At 37.8% G+C, this 16,658-nt stretch overlaps 2 protein-coding genes across 4 annotated transcripts in view; both read right to left on the minus strand.

Moving 5' to 3' along the window:
- LOC133530350 (glutathione synthetase-like) overlaps window positions 1–16,658 on the minus strand; it is a 37,661-nt gene that overhangs the window by 12,152 nt on the left and 8,851 nt on the right. For 2 of the 3 annotated variants that reach the window (XM_061868259.1, XM_061868258.1), the window contains 4 exons: window positions 9,050–9,183; window positions 3,257–3,299; window positions 1,868–2,038; window positions 1,136–1,203 (listed from right to left, as the gene is read on the minus strand). In XM_061868259.1, the coding sequence (XP_061724243.1) occupies window positions 1,136–1,203; window positions 1,868–2,038; window positions 3,257–3,299; window positions 9,050–9,183 (416 nt within the window). The remainder of the gene's footprint in view (window positions 1–1,135; window positions 1,204–1,867; window positions 2,039–3,256; window positions 3,300–9,049; window positions 9,184–16,658) is intronic. The other variant, XM_061868257.1, reaches the window with a different exon arrangement.
- On the minus strand, window positions 11,429–15,959 carry LOC133530344 (uncharacterized). The gene has a single exon (XM_061868251.1). The coding sequence runs from the start codon at window positions 15,105–15,107 to the stop codon at window positions 11,649–11,651; it is 3,459 nt and encodes a 1,152-aa protein (XP_061724235.1). The 5' UTR covers window positions 15,108–15,959; the 3' UTR covers window positions 11,429–11,648.

The following is a 16,658-nucleotide window of genomic DNA, read 5'->3' on the forward strand; positions in this document are numbered from 1 at the left end:
AATTAAGATTTACGCGTGTTCCTGAGCTGTTATAGATACGTAAAGATAGTTTATTATTCAAGTAGGCTTATTACAATGCGCTTATGAACGTCAAATAAAGCTACAACAGCTCTAACCCTACAAATACTCTTTCAGAAAACACATCGAATTCTTACAAAAGGAAAATAAAATAAAATTAATAAAGAAATGAGAATATACCTACATTGCTATGAAATACGTACATAAAATATTTGATGTGCTTTCTTACCGGAGCTGTGTCACCTATAACTCTACACATAATACAATTATTTAATTGCTAAGTAGGTACTTGTTTTCATTACAGTTTCTGGTTTGGACCATGTATATTTGTCTGTCAAATATGTAGTCCTCGACTCTGTAATAAGCCTTCAACATCAATGACTTTTTTGAGTTTTAAGTAAGTAATTCTTAAGAGCTAGCAAGGGTAATCTTAAAGCATCGTCAGGATAATCTTAAAACTTGTTATAAAAATGAATGTATTGCCCAACGAATGACTTTTGTACTTTGCGGACACGAAACTTTCTGATAGCAAGGTTATTTTTATTTCTTATGTTATAATTATGGACATAAGAATTCTTAGTGTAGGAGTCCGGATTCTTGACAACATAAATAATACTATCTTAGATGTATTGAGAAATATTAATTTCTTTAAAAAGTTCTTAAGTTATATATAGAACGAATGGCTCTCTTTTGTAAGTAAAATATAGTCTGTATGTCAGCTGCTTTGCCCCAAACCAGAATACCATATGACATTACACTATGAAAATAACTATAATAAATAAGGCGAGCCGTCTCAACGTTGGTCAATTGTCTTATTCTCCTAACGGCGTAAGCGGCCGAACTTAATTTGTTTGCTAGCGTTCTTATATGAGGACTCCATTGTAGATTTTTGTCCAATGTTAAACCAAGAAACAGTGTTTTATCTGCCATCTCTAAGCATTCATTATTCAAAAGTATCTTAGTCTCGATTGGTTTTACATTCGGCAAAGAAACTGTAATACATTTGGTTTTCTTAGCATTAAGAAGCAAATTGTAAAAAGGGGGGATTTCTCACCCACTTGGGTAAAAAAAAGACAAACGAAAAAGTTTATTATACTCGTAAACAGTAGGTACTTACAGCATTAATTGTTTTTTGTCGTTAAGTGACGTTTCTTCGAATATTTCATTCAGTGTTTTTCTGTATATCTGAAAACAACACAATGATTCATTAATTTTCTACTCACGTATACTACTACAATCGGGTTATGTTCTTTGGATGATAAACTATTTCGAACAGCTGTTTTGTTTTCCTATTTCCAGACATTTACTTAACACAAAATATTCTTCGATTTTGTTAGATGTGTCTAAGAGAAATTCGTAAAACGGAGCAGAATAGTTAGACTTGAATTAGAAAGATTAAATAATAATCTACCGTGTATCCGATATCTCGAACTCGTGGAGTTGGTCGCAGATGTTGTATGACATCTCGACCAAACAGGTCGCAATCCTCTATAATGCCGGGTAGATACTCGTACTTGAGTTACTATTATGAACTCACTATAATGTCGGGCCTAATCTCTGATATCTCGAACATATGGAAGCGTTGGTCGCAAATGTTGTTGGAGACTTCTTCTACCGCAAACAACGCCACTGGACCGGGCACCCCGAATAGGTAGTAGGCCTATATGATGCCGGATACACAGTTTAATTACTACTATTAACTTACTACAATGTCGGATCGTGTCTCCGATATCTGCAACCCATGGAAACGTTTGTCGCAGATGTATGGCATCTCCTCGAACAAAAGGTGGCATGACTCTATAACGCCGGGTAGATACTTAAATTAGGTATGTAGATACTATTAACTCACTATAATGTCGGGCCGTGTCTCCGATATCTCGAACTCGTGAAAGCGCTGGTCGCAGATGTTGTAGGACACTTCTTCGACCACAAACAAGGCTACTGAACCGGGTACCCCGAATAGATCGTAGGCCTCTATAATGCCGGAGCAGAGGCCCGAGAGGGCCTTGTTTTCTGGCATCTGGGAAGGTAAAGATTAGTGTGAGTCTCGTGGATGGCGCTTTTTATGTGATGCTTAGGATAAAATTCTTGAAACAGCACTTCAAATTGCATTCGAACACCAAATAACTATAATGAATGAGCACCAAATATAATTAATGATCACCAAATTATGAAGACCAAATTAATGCGATATTTTGATCTAAATAAACTACTATGATTACCAAAAAAAAATTATTAGATTAGATTAGAACTGCGATCCTCACAGAAACGAAATGCTACTATAGTCTGTATCTTTAGGTATTTAAAAAAAGGTAAACAAAATCTACCCTCAAATGGCTCCTTAAGGCAGCTGAGGGTAGATGAAAACATTACATGATCAAATAATGTAGGTTTAAAGTCAGGTCGTTCAGTGACAGATCCAGGCGGTTTTGTATTTGGTTGGTTAACCGATAAATATTAAAACTACCCGAAAATGTACAAATTGTTTGTTTACCTTTTTTTAAATACCTAAAGATACAGACTATAGAAGAGAGGGTTAGGTTATGTTACAACTGCGATACTCACAGAATCGAACTGCCATCAGAACAGTGGGTTAGGTTAGAACTGCGACCCTTACAGAAAATAAATGCCACTAGAAAAGTGGGTTAGGTTAGATTAGAACTGTGACCCTTACAGAAACAAAATGCTACTAGAAAAGCGCGTTAAGTTGGGTTAGAACTGCGACCGTTACAGAAACGAAATTAAAATTTTGGGTTTAATGATTATTGCTTTTTTAGGATAAGAAGATTTGAAATTATGGTTATCATTTTACATTAAAATGGAGTTCTAAATTTGGTGATCATTTACTATTTTTGGGTTTAAAATTATTAGTTTGGAGTCATTCTCTGTAACAAGATAACAAAATTTAAAATTTTGAGTATAATTGCACGTTAAAATGGAGTTCTGATTTTTGTTTTAATTTTGGTGATCATTTATTATTTTTCGTGGTAAAAACGATTTAGTTATTTGAAGAAAATTTTTACTAAATCTGGTGATCAGTTAAATACTAGCCAAAAAATATTTCGTATGTTCGGATGTTCTCCTCTACAGGTGCGCAATCCTCAACCGATTCTCGTGAAATTTTGTAAGCAGGCTCGATGATAATTTTTTTTTGTCTATCCAATTTTGTTTTATTTTTTATGGGCGGTGTTACACATTACAAGTACAGCTCACAAAGCCACTAGTAAATTATACTTACGTTCTTTATAAGTTCACCGAATCCCAACTGCCGCAAGATGTAGCTGTAAGTAAAGAATTATTAAAAAAGGAAATAATAAAAAGCATTTTTAAGAAGGCACTATGTGTACGTATTCCGAGCAAACAATTACGTAGGATGTATTCGGGTGATTTCTTATGTCGGATAATTCCGAAAATCACCCAAAATTCCATCATAATAAGAGTCCCTTTTCGGTATAATCCAACAGTTTTAGACATTCCGAACTACCCGAATACACCTTACCTATGTAGTATTTTTATTTGTATTTTAAATGTAAACATTTATGAAAGATGTCTTATTAAATTTATTTTTAATGCATCTTATATTTCGTGTCATCCACGATGACGCGCAGATTTGTCAAATCTAACCTTTAATTACATGACATTACGAGTTAAGGCACGTGTCTTCGTGAATGACACGATCTATACTCGGAGTAGGTTCACAAAGCTGTCTCACTACACAAAAGAACCATGACATTGGAAAATCAGCTAAAAATACGGTAAATAAACAATTGATGGAGTTTTCGAATGTAATTTACAGTTGTTATGAAAAGAACAGTATATAGTACAGTCATTATATCCAAAAAACCGACCCTACCCGTGAATAACCAGTCAATCTTGGATTTTTTTTTCGTAGTCGTAATCTTTCTACAATTTTAGACCTCACGGTTTTACTGTAAAATCAAAAACCGGCCAAGAGCATGTCAGGCCATGCTCAGAGTAGGGTTCCGTAGTTACTCTTCCGTCACAATAAGCTAAACTGGAGCTTAAAGTATGGTAGATTGTTAACCAAGGGATGAACTGTGGGTGTACGTCTTTTTACTATGAAGGGGAAACTTTTTGCGATAACTCAAAAACAGCTAAACTGATCATATCCGCTATAGTTTTCATTTAATGTCTTTCTTAAGCTCTAGATTTTTTTCATCTTTTTTGGACGTATGCTTCAAAAGTTAGAGAGGGGGGACACATTTTTTTTTTCCGAGCAATTATCTCCGAATATATTCACTTTATCAAGAAATGTTTGTTTAAGACCCCTATTAGTTTTGAAAGACCTTTCCAACGATATCCCACACTGTAGGGTTGAAGCAAAAAAAAATATCACCTCCACTTTACGTGTAGGGGAGGTACCGTAAAAAAAATTAAATTTTTAGATTTTATTGTACGACTTTGTCGGCTTTATTGATTTATATATCCATGCCAAATTTCAGCTTTCTAGCACTAACGACCACGGAGCAAAGCCTCGGACAGACAGACAGACAGACGGACATGGCGAAACTATAAGGGTTCCTAGTTGACTACGGAACCCTAAAAATGGCCGAGTTATTCAAGAAAAACCGTTTTTCGAATATACACAGGAGCCTTATTCAGTCTACTTTTTGAATTTACACTTCCAGTGACCCCCCCGAGGGACCTACGAAAAAAAAATCCAAGAACTGATTATTCACGGGTAGGGTCGGTTTTTTGGATATAATGACTGTACTAATAATAATATCGTATATCGTAAGTAATAAATACTAATGTTAGAAATTCATGCAACAAATACAAACAATAAAAAACTCCGTGCAAAACAACTATAAACCTGCATCTACCATGATGAATTGAAAAATAATGACAGAGAAATACATGACATATACAAGGAAAATACAATAACAATCAAACATACAAGCAAAATAGGAAAGAAAGTAATATTTTATGATAAAGTGATCAAGTCTATGCAATAATGAACTTAGGTTCTAAGAATATTTGTCATGGACCAAGCATGTTCACAAACTGAGCTATAATAACTCTAAATGACAATAAATACAATCATGCCAATAAAATACAATGTTTGACTTAAACTAACAAAAAACATTGTGAGTTTAATTTTGTAAAAACCTAGTACCTAAGAGAATTTGAAATAGAAGTGGATTGTCAAAGTAAATTTTGTAGCTACCGTAAATTTACTGCCATCTTTCGACACATGATTAAAACTTTTAGAATGCCATTTGACTTCGATCCTTATTCTTTCACTGATATGTTTTAAATTTGTTATATATCAAAAAGTGGCGCCATCTACTAGTGCATAAGCCAAAGGTATGGCGGCATCTTTTCGAGCGATGGCGCCATAACCTTTGGCCTATTCTGTTCTAAAAGTTTTAATCATGTGTCGAAAGATAGCAGTAAATTTACTGTGGCTACAAAGTTTACTTTAACAATCCACCTCTATTTCAAATTATCATTGCTAAATATTAACTTCGAAGAAAAAGAAAACTCAGTATGTAAATTAACAGTGTTGAATATTTACCTACTACCTCTAGTCTCTACGTATCACTGTGTCGGTTCACAATGGATAGTAAAGTAAACATAGCAACAACGATATGATTTACTAACTACATTTTCAAAACAAAAATAATGACCACTAAAATCCATTGAATTATGAACCTTAAATCTAAGTGCCAAGATTGATAACTGCATTTAACGTAATTGACTTAAGCTGTTATGTTTTAGCTCGATTAATGTGAACATGCCAGTGACAATATCCTATGTTTACAAAATGCTATTCTCAAACTAAATGCTAAAATAAACTCTATTACATTCGTTACAAGGTTGAAATTCTAAAAGCGAAGATGCAGACTAGTCTACGTCCCATACATGCATTTCATGTATAAGTCAGTTTAGTTTAACGTTTGTCACATTGGGTATTCGGTGTTAGGTACCTATCATCTAACTTAGACATTTTAAGTATCTGTTTCAAAGTCTTGGATGTATTCTTTTTTTTTCATCACTAATATCTACGATGTTCCATGATTTTTTTATTGACGTCACACATTTTAAAACTGGAATCGATAAGAGTTTCGTTTGTTTTGAGATTGTGTTACATTTTGTAACTAAACTGAGAATCTGACAATGACTATTCACCATTTTTGTTGACGACCCAGATGTGCGATAAAGTGACAATGACAGGTAATAATTTTCATGGCACCCATTTCACCAACTTGACAATTGTCACCTGATACTGACAAATGTCTATACTTTCTTGGGGCAGTAAGTCCGAGGACCGACGGTTAATAGCGTCAATGTTTCCTTGTTAGACCAGCAATGTATGGTAAATTGTCATTGTCAGGCGACAATTGTCAGCGTGGCAAAATAGGAAATTGAAGATTGCTCATTATTCCTGCTACGCACATCTCATTAAAACAGTATATTAGTGGGAATTGTGTTTTCAAACACTTTGTCTTAAGGCGTATTTATTTTAATAGTTACTGTTGTACATCGAGACATTTAAAATTGCGCCTGATTTTTCTGTTGATACACACATATATTATATACACAAATACATACGTGACATCAAGTGGTTGGTACGTCAGAGAAATCCAAAACTTCTAAGAAAACCTGAAACAGTCTGTATGAAATGATGCAATGTTCAGATTTGTCTTTGTCAGAGCATGTACAGGTGATGTTTAACCGACATCAAAATGAGAAGGACTCTTCATTTCAATTCGATTTTTAATTATTAACGAAGAGCTGCATGGCAAAAATAATTTTAGTTATTAAATTATTCAGTAGGTCAAAATATTTTGATTTCCTGTTCCATAATTAAATTTCTGTTAGGTTCAATAATCTATTCTTGCCTTCCCTTAAGTTAATATGATGATTTGGTTGCATCGATCGATTTATCTTTCACTTTTGAAGTCGGTTAAATGAATCTTTGAAAGATGTGTACCCTAACCAACCCGGCAATGACTGGACAACGGAAAAGTGACAATCGGTTAATTCATTGTCATGCAATAACATGTACATTTTAACAAATTATGCGATAATAACTTTCCTCTAGTTTTCTCAGGCGTTTTTGTTGATCGCCTGTTGCTTAAGGTATAATATAACATTATGTATATTGCGGGAAGTTTTAATTTGTAAAATATAAAATCTGTTTTATGGAAAATTATTTGTTTATTTAGGACTTTCAGCCGTACCTGAACGTCGTCCATTTTGTAGTCTGTAACTATTAAATATATTGACACGTGGCGTTACTTAACGTTTATTTCACCAACTTGACCATTACCATCTGACAATGACAAATTGCCCTACATTTCTGTCACGCGATAGTTATCGTTAGGTGTCGTTATTTGCCAGAAATGGGTGGTGAATTGTAAATGTCTTACCGCAATTGTAAAGTTAGTGGAATGAGAATCAGTTACGGCTGGAATCACGTTCATGCCGAATATCTTAGACGTCCTTTGTTATCTCATTGACACATGTATAATCATGGAAAAGATAGGTCGATTGCACCAGTTTGAAATTCGTTAAAATTTGTTTGAAAACTTTAACAACGCGTGATGCAAACAGCCTTATCTGTAAATTTAAACATACAATTGGCAAAATTGTAGCCCACTGCAACAAGAGCCTCCTGTACAAAGTAGGTTGAATATTACCCGTAAATAGAGACGTTATGTGTGTACATGTTATTGCACGTCACGGACAGTGCGGGCGTGGCAGGTAACATCTCTCAAGTGTTGCCAACTCAACAAAGCACTAAAATACATGCACGCAAACATAACAACTATAACTTAATCTACAAAAGAATACACAAATAAAAAAAAAACACTTCCAAGCCAAGCAAACGGTACAAAAATAAAGGCATGAACACAAGCGAGCTCCAGAGTGAAATGAATGGATAGCGTGCATTGAAGAGAGAAAGAGACAGCCACATGAGAGATGTCGACTATTCGCTGCTTAAACGTGTAAAGGCGTGGATACATTAATGTGTTAGAACTTATTTTTAATCCCAATTCTCAATATCGACGAGATATTATCGCGTCTGTTACATGCCGTATGCAGGCATTCTTTTTGCCCATGCTTGGACTTAAACCCAAACAAGTTTTTAAAAACTTTCCCATAGATAATTCCCGTAATACTCCAAGCATGCAGTTTTTAATTTATACTTAATATTAAATATATCGTTTTACTTAATGTTGCAATACCCAAGCCCTTTATTATTTGAACCCTATATTGATGATGGGGGAAAAAAATGAAACATATACTTTGAAAACATTGGTTTGTGCTCAAAGGAAATTGTGAACACATCGAGTGAACATAGACAAGACAAAATTTATGGGCGTTTGGTGTAGCCAGTCAGATGAGAGTGATGAAATTACATCTAAAAAGACATACATATAAATTAAGCATTTCTTAGAGGCGAAGCAGACGACTCACATTATTTTATATAGACTGCTATTGGAAAAGGAATAGCCAGCTACAGAAGCTTTTATAATCTTCAGTTAGTTCTTGGAAACTAAAGACACAAATTTCACAGTTTACGTATATTTAGGGAAGTTACGGTTTTGAAGTTTATATTCAGTAGGAATAGGATTGCAGTTCATCTGTTACGGCCCTTAGAAAAAAGATAGAAAAGACAACATTATGATTTCAGCTTTGTCCTGGCTTCACCACTTGCAAATTCACACAAACGCGAAATAGTCGTATCACCCAGTTAACACATTAAAGTATCCAGATTCCCTGTATTTTGGCCAATTTTGGAAAATAAACTCATACTTGCAGTAAAAAAACAGTAACCGTTATTTGATTATACAGAATCAATTTGTCTATCTAGGAATTGTTAATTCCTAAAGATGTTCTATCTAATCATGTTACCTTTTGATTGCGTAAACGACATATTTTTATTGATCACACAAATTGTAATCTTTCAGTTTAAAGTTGTCTGAAAAACATGGCATCCAAAGTTTATTTTTTCAAAGTTGGCCAACCGGTCAAGCAGCGACCACTAGCGCATCTGTACCGATTCATGGCGGGAAGGTTCGAGGAGATGGCGCCGAAACTCGACGCGATCGTGTTAAACTCCACTTGTTTTATCTTATTGCAGTCCGGCTGCTGCATCAGGTAGTCCGAGCGGAACAGCCCCAGGCTGAGGGTCTGAAATGTTGAAGGTCATCATTGTCCAGCCTTCGCCGGGTTTGCTGTGTCGAGTTTTAAAGTTATAATATCGTAACAATAATAGTTATGACATTTTACACAAGAATAGTTTAAATAACCTTAAAAAATTGGCAGTAACTGAAAAAAATACATTACATATAATTAGGTGGAATTAGTTTAAATGGTGTAAAAATATAACTAAGTACTTTAACTAGTGTGCAGTACCATTAAAGCGTCTCAAATGTGTGTTTGGTGTCTTCTCATAATAATAATAATATAAAAATACCGCAACCGCGCCTTAAGCCCTAAACCAATAATTACCTAAACCGTAACAATTTGTTTTTCTCACTACTATTTCCATTACACATTAGAAGCATTGCTTGTAACCTTTTACCCACTAATAGTTACATCCAAGACCGTAAAATAATCTACCGTCATAACCTTTAATTTACCCGCTGCATTTCTGGGTTACTATGCAAAGCCGACCCAGAAATGTAGAGCGAATTTTCATTGTCACATGACAATCGTCAAGTAAGTGAAATAGGGGTAAAACTATTTCCCTTACTTAACAATTGTCACCAGACACCAATAATTCGTTGTAGACACAAACATTTCTAGTTCAACAATTGTCAATTGTAGTTGCCGGTAGCTAACCCTAGAAACATTTCAATGTCAAATGACAATTGTCATGTTGAAAAAAATAGGAGTAATCATTTTCAGTTATAAATAGTAAAGTTAATATTTTTCACTTTTGTGTTAAAGTTGTTAAATATTAGTCATTCTGTTACAGGGACATATACAATTAGTTTCTATATTTGTCTTATCTATAATTTAGTCTACACATAGTATAATCTACAATCATTATGTACAGTTACATTATAAAAGCAAATTAAAAAGTTAGATATTCACTTGAATTTACTTTACGACTGACGCTATAGATCGTGTCATTCACGAAGACGCGTGCCTTGACTTATAATATCATATTATTAAAGGTTATTAGATTTGCGTCAAATTGGATGACACAAACGTTTTAAAAAAGAGTTGTGACTGATCGTTGCGTAAGGCCATAAGGCAATTTCAAGTGCATTACTCATCTCAAATAAGTACGAGTATTTTATGCCAGTCATCTTTAAATATTTACAGATAACATTACGAGTAAATATAAGAGTTGATTACTTCCGACTTGTATTTAGATAAGAAATTGTTAGAGTTCGTATAAGCTAAGGCGCTTCACACACCTTACTTAATTCAGTGACTGAAGGCCGGACGCACTAATACGTAGAAGGGAGATGGAGATCTATTTCTACAGTGTCTATTGTATAGGTGCGTCCCTGTCGTCAGTTATTGTGCGTAGCACTTAAGTCTACACTGATTTGGAACGCGAATGCCAAAAATTTTACGCTCTCAGAGGAATTTAGCTTAGAGGGACTCTATAATATAATATTTAAAATAGGTACCTTATAATGAATTTTCTGTAATTTAGGGACGATTAGTTTTAAGTGCGAGTTCATACATTTGCTTTGCGTTTAGTAGCAAATGTATAAACTCGCTCCTAACACTAATCAATGTGACTTACACTGGGCCTTAACCAACTTTAATATTTAACCGAATGTTGTCTATAGTTATTTACAAAACTTACATCATAATCGTGATCAGTCTAACTATATCTAAACCCATCACAACTAGTGATTCATACATGTAACATTTCATCGTACCTCAACACTATTAACGTGACAAACGACAGGTGACAGCAAAACGTTAGGCACGTTGCTCACGGTAATACACAGCGAATTATCACTATCTCCTTTCGCTTTTCACGTTTGAACAATATTGTAGTAGACCATAAGTGACCTAAATCCACGTCAATACGACATTCAGGAATTTAATAACTTTAAGCAGTAACAAGTCTAATCACGGGTAATAAACTGGACTTGGATCACTTTGAGGTACAGAAATAGGTACATATGGTTTACAGGTTGACAATGTCGCATTAGGGCGATACGCAGAAGTCAGATTCTTATGTATTTTATCTTCCCGAAATAAGATTTAGCATAGAGTCGCTCGCGATATGTATTATAATATAAGATAAATTACATCGAGTATTCTGTTAAATAAGAAATTATATTTTATCAATTAGTTGATATACAATACTGTTTTAGGGTGTCCTACTAGCGGACTAGATTTTCCAATTATAAATCAAATCATCCAGGATGTCCACGAAAGGACAAACAATAAGAAGTCGTAGTTTAAACTTTCAGATATTTAATTAAAATTATAAAAAAATACAAAGTGTGTATGACACGCAAAGTTCCGTTGTAGAGATATGAGTAGGTATTGACAGATATACGATGATGTGGAGTTATTTTGACACTTGGTCCGTGACGTAGCTCTACTCGTCCGGTAATCATGTTAACCGTTCCGTTTCGCGTGAACATTCTCCCCGCCCTTGAAAGCTCCTGAAGCTTTCAAGACTCTGCGTCATCTGGGGACGGGAGTAGACAGATGCGGTTGATGGCCCGACGAACGGTGCCTCGAACTGTGGAAATGTCAGCGACTCGAGGGATGCCATCAGTGCCTGGGAAGATTCGTTCGACCCTGCCGAGGCGCCAGTTGAGTGGCGGTGTGAGATCCTCCTTCAGCAGAACAAGGTCATTTGGTTTAAGGTCCTTGCATCTGAGCTTCCACTTTGTACGCTGCTGCAATTCGGGGACGTATTCTGAGCTCCAGCGCTTCCAAAAATGTTGTCGAATCTGTTCAAGTCGCTGGAATCTGTCGAGCCGATTTGTGTTGGAGTCTAGTAAGCACGGCGACGGTAATGCAGTGAGTGGCCTACCTATCAAAAAGTGTCCCGGGGTGAGAGGAGCGAAATCTTGGGGTGATGAGCTCAAAGGACAAAGGGGACGGCTGTTTAGAATGGCCTCGATCTGACTGAATAGGGATGATAGTTCCTCAAACGTTAAATGGGCATTGCCTAGGACCCTATTCAAGTGATACTTGGCGGCTTTAACACCGGCTTCCCACAGCCCACCGAAGTTAGGAGCGTATGCTGGAGAGAAGCGAAATTCAATGCCTTTATTGGCTGCAAAATCGATGATGTCATCCGTATTAAGTTTTAAGAAATCGTTAATTTCCCTTGCAGTAGCAACAAAATTCCTACCATTGTCGCAAAAGATTTGTTTAGGTTTGCCGCGACGGGATACAAACCTTTGGAGGCACAAGGTAAAAGCGTCTTTAGACAGCTGACTGACTGCTTCAAGATGAATGCATTTGTATCGGAAGCAAATGAAAATGCAAAGATATGCTTTCGTTATCCTGCATCCTCGGCCTTTACGATCGGTAATTAAGAATGGCCCAGCAAAGTCAGTTCCAGTCGTGTAAAATGGGTAGTCGGGAGTAACTCTCTCAGCGGGCAAATTGCCCATTTTATTTGTTAGAGTTTTGCCTCTGAAACGCCTGCAGACAAAACAAAGGTGATAAGTACGCCTCGCTAAATTTCTTCCGCCTATAGGCCATATGCGATCCTTTATGGCACCTAACAATAATTGTGGTGCAGCGTGAAATAATAGCTGATGCTCTTGTTGAAAGAGCAGCTTAGTAAAGGGGTGGTTCGCGTGTAAAATTATAGGGTGCTTTTTATCGAAGGTATATACTGAAGCACCTGCCAAGCGACCACCAACTCTAAGGATTCCCTGAGTATCGAGAAAGGGATCAAGAGAGATAACATTGGATTTGCGATTAAGAGTCTTTTTGTTCTCTAATAGCCTTATCTCATTACCAAAGGATTCATTTTGAGAAGACTTGACTAAAGAGTCAAATGACTTATTTAGTTCATCAACTTGGAGGGGACCAGATAGTTTGTAATTAGGCTCTCTGCAATTGTGGATGAACCTGTAGACAAAAGCCAGAGCTCGTTGTAATCGGCAGAGTTTTGAATAATTTGAGAATTGAATTAAAGGTTCTGTGATTGTGACTGTATGAACCTTCAATTCTGGCAGCTCGTGCGGGTCCTGCTTGGGGGTGGAGTTCAGCGATGGCCAGGATACTTCAGGGCCTTGTAGAAAGGTAGGTCCTTGCCACCAAGCGGAGCAGCCGCCGATGCGATTCGGATCAAAGCCACGAGATAGAAGATCTGCTGGGTTTTCTAAAGTGGGAACGTGGCGCCAAGCAGACACGTCAGTTAGTTCTCCTATCTCGCTAACCCTGTTAGCAACAAACGTTTTTAATTTGTTTGAGCTTGTGTTTAGCCACGATAATACGACGCTTGAGTCAGTCCAATAGACATGACGCGATATTTGGCAGCGGAGGGCGTCAGTCACTGTGACGCTCAATTGGGCTGCAAGAAGGGCGCCGCATAATTCCATACGCGGGATAGTGACAGGTTTTAAGGGAGCGACTCGACTTTTAGCGCACAGAAGGCGCACTAAAATTCTACCCTCAGCATCTATAGATCGGAGGTAGACAGCCGCACCGTACGCCTTTTGAGAGGCGTCACAGAAGACGTGCATTTCCACGGATACGTAGTTGTCAATCAAGACTCGCCTGGGGATTGACAAATCAGAAATGCTATTGATTTTATCAGCAAACTTCTGCCAAGTTGACTGTATGTCTTGAGGAGCAGGATCGTCCCAATTTAGCCCCAAAGACCACAGACCTTGAATGATGAGCTTTGGTATGATTGTGCAAGGTGAGAGGAGACCAAGCGGGTCAAATATTTTAAAGGTCGAGGAAAGTATACTCCGCTTAGTTAGAGCTTCAACTGGGTCCATTTCAATGGTGAACCGTAGAACGTCCTCTGATGGATCCCAGTCAAGACCAAGGGTGTCAGTGGCAGCACTGAGCATCAGGTTGCCCTCGGTGTTGTTGGCTTCCGCAGTGAGTATAGAAAGTAAATTGGACCTATATTTTCTTAAAGGAAACCCTCCTGCGGCTAAGCTTTGAGAGACACACTTCTGAATAAAGCGAAGTTGCTCTTCATCATCATGCCCGGTCAGGAGATCATCGACGTAGAAATCCTTTTGGATGATGGTCTTTACTAAAGGATCTTGACACTCCTCACCAAGCTGCCAGATGCACCGAGTACTAAGGAAACTAGCGCTAGCGAACCCATATGTAACTGTATTAAGTCTTAGAGTTCGCAATGGTTGCGACTCGTCATCACGCCATAGTATGAGCTGCAGATTGCGTTGGGACTCGTGCACCAAGACCTGGCGGTACATTTTTTCAATGTCCCCGGAAAGCACAAAGCGATATTGCCGAAAACGAATGAGAATGTTGAAGAGTGAGTCTTGTATCGTAGGCCCCACCATTTGTAGGTCATTTATAGAGAGTCCAGAGGAAGTGCGCGCCGAACCGTCAAAGACAACGCGCAGCTTTGTAGACTCGCTTTTTTCCTTGATAATAGGATGGTGGGGGAGAAAAAACGCATTAGTAGGCTTTGGAATGGTCGAAGGAGAAAGATGGCCAAGTTCTTCATATTCGTGAATGAACTTGGAATAACGTTCCTTGACTTCTGGCTGCTTCCTAAAACGTCGTTCTAGATGAAAAAACCTTTTCTTAGCTGCATTGTAAGAATCGCCCAAGCAGTCGGGCTCGTCTTTTAGGGGAAGTTTGACAATAAAGCGCCCGTCGTCTGAACGTTCGGTGGTTGCGACAAAGCTTTGTTCGCACAAACGTTCCTGCTCGGTCAAAGGTTGTTTTTTCTGAGGTAGACTCTCTAATTCCCAGAATTTAGCGAGTTCGTCATGAAGGTCGCTTGTGCGAGCAAAGTTGCAACGAATCGTGGAATTAGATTGAGTATTAAACTGCTGCTTGGGACCTACGACTATCCATCCTAATTTAGTGCTCCGCAAAATAGGGTTGCCTTGACCTAAAGATTGTTGCTGAGATCCTAGTATATCCCAAAAGAGGTCAGAACCTATGAGCATGTCGATTTGGGACGATTTGTTAAAGCTAGGATCCGCAAGTTCAAAGGGAGCTAGGTTGAGATGGCTGATGTCAAAGTTGACCTTGGGTATAGGTTTAGTTATCTGTGGCAAGACTGTGCATGTTAATATAGCACTGAACGAACTTCGCTGAGATTGAATTTCGACAATGCAACGATCGACCTTGATACTAACTTCAATGTCACATACACCTTCTAGCTTCTGGGTGAGATTGCTAGGTGTGAGAGAAGTCAAGCCTAACCTTTGCTTAATGTCCTGAGTGATAAACGACGACTCGCTGCCGTTATCAAGTAGGCAGCGCGCGGTGACTACCTTTTTTGAAGTCGGGTTTACCAAATTGACCAAAGCCGTTGCTAGTAGACCCTTAGACTGGGTTGGCACATTCAGCTTAGAAAGGTTAGCTTGAATAGCATCATCACTAGCCTCGGTTTCTTTGTGCAAGAGAGTGTTGTGACGTTGTTTACATAAACGACAGGTTCCTGGCAACCTACAACGTCGCACTTCATGCCCTACTCTTAGACAGTTGTGACATAATTTTAAAGTAGTTGCCTGAGCTAGCCTGTCCTCAGGTGATTTGGCCTTGAAAGACGCACAGTCAAAAATACGATGTTCTCCATCACAAATCACGCAGTGAAGTTGTTTGGAACTGGAAGGTTCACTGGTGTGAGCAACGAAGGCTTTGACACTAGGCTGACTGGGCTTAGACCGCTGCGGTAAAACAGGTGCGTCTGATTGGCGCTTAAATGACTTGTCCTGCTTGTTCCGCTGAACGGTTTCAAGGACGTCTGCACGACCTTTTAGAAAGGAATGAAAATTAGTCTAGCGTAGGCATGTCCGCGAGAGAATTTTTGTGCTTCTTCCCATTTTACAGACGTGGTGCTGTCCAATTTTGACGTCATCATAAAAATGATCAAGGTGTCCCATTGATCTACGGGCTGACCTAAAGTCTTGAGAGCACGCAAGTTCTTACAAACGTGGTCAACAATATACCTAAGACTCTTATCAGACTCACGCGTGATAGGTTCCAAATTAAATAATGATTTTAAATGATTGTTGACTAATTGACGTTTGTTGTCATATCGTTCGCGCAACAATTTCCACGCTTCGGGATAATTTTCGTCAGAAACCTCTAAATTACAAATCACTCGAGCTGCCTCGCCCTCTAAATACGAATTTAAATAATAGAATTTATGTATATTTTTAATTTTTTCGTTATTGTGTATTAAGGAGTGGAAACTTTCCCGGAATTCTAACCAGCGGTAATAAGTTCCGTCAAAAGTGGGAATTTTTATAACAGGGAGACGAAAACCCATAAGATCCTGGTCAGCGTTATGAGGGTTGGTCACGGTTGAGTTGTACTCATTATCACGATCGGGGTTATTACGCTTATGTTTGTCTAAAATATCCCGGGCCGTGGCAATACAATGGTAGAAATCTTGTTCGATTAATCCCGTTCAGTCAACTCCGTGTTTAATGTGGCTTCATTTAATAATTCGACATCATCTTGCAATGCCTCAAAGTCCTTAAATAACG

This window comes from Cydia pomonella, chromosome 22 (genome assembly GCF_033807575.1).
Source record: "Cydia pomonella isolate Wapato2018A chromosome 22, ilCydPomo1, whole genome shotgun sequence".
Lineage (NCBI taxonomy): Eukaryota > Metazoa > Arthropoda > Insecta > Lepidoptera > Tortricidae > Cydia > Cydia pomonella.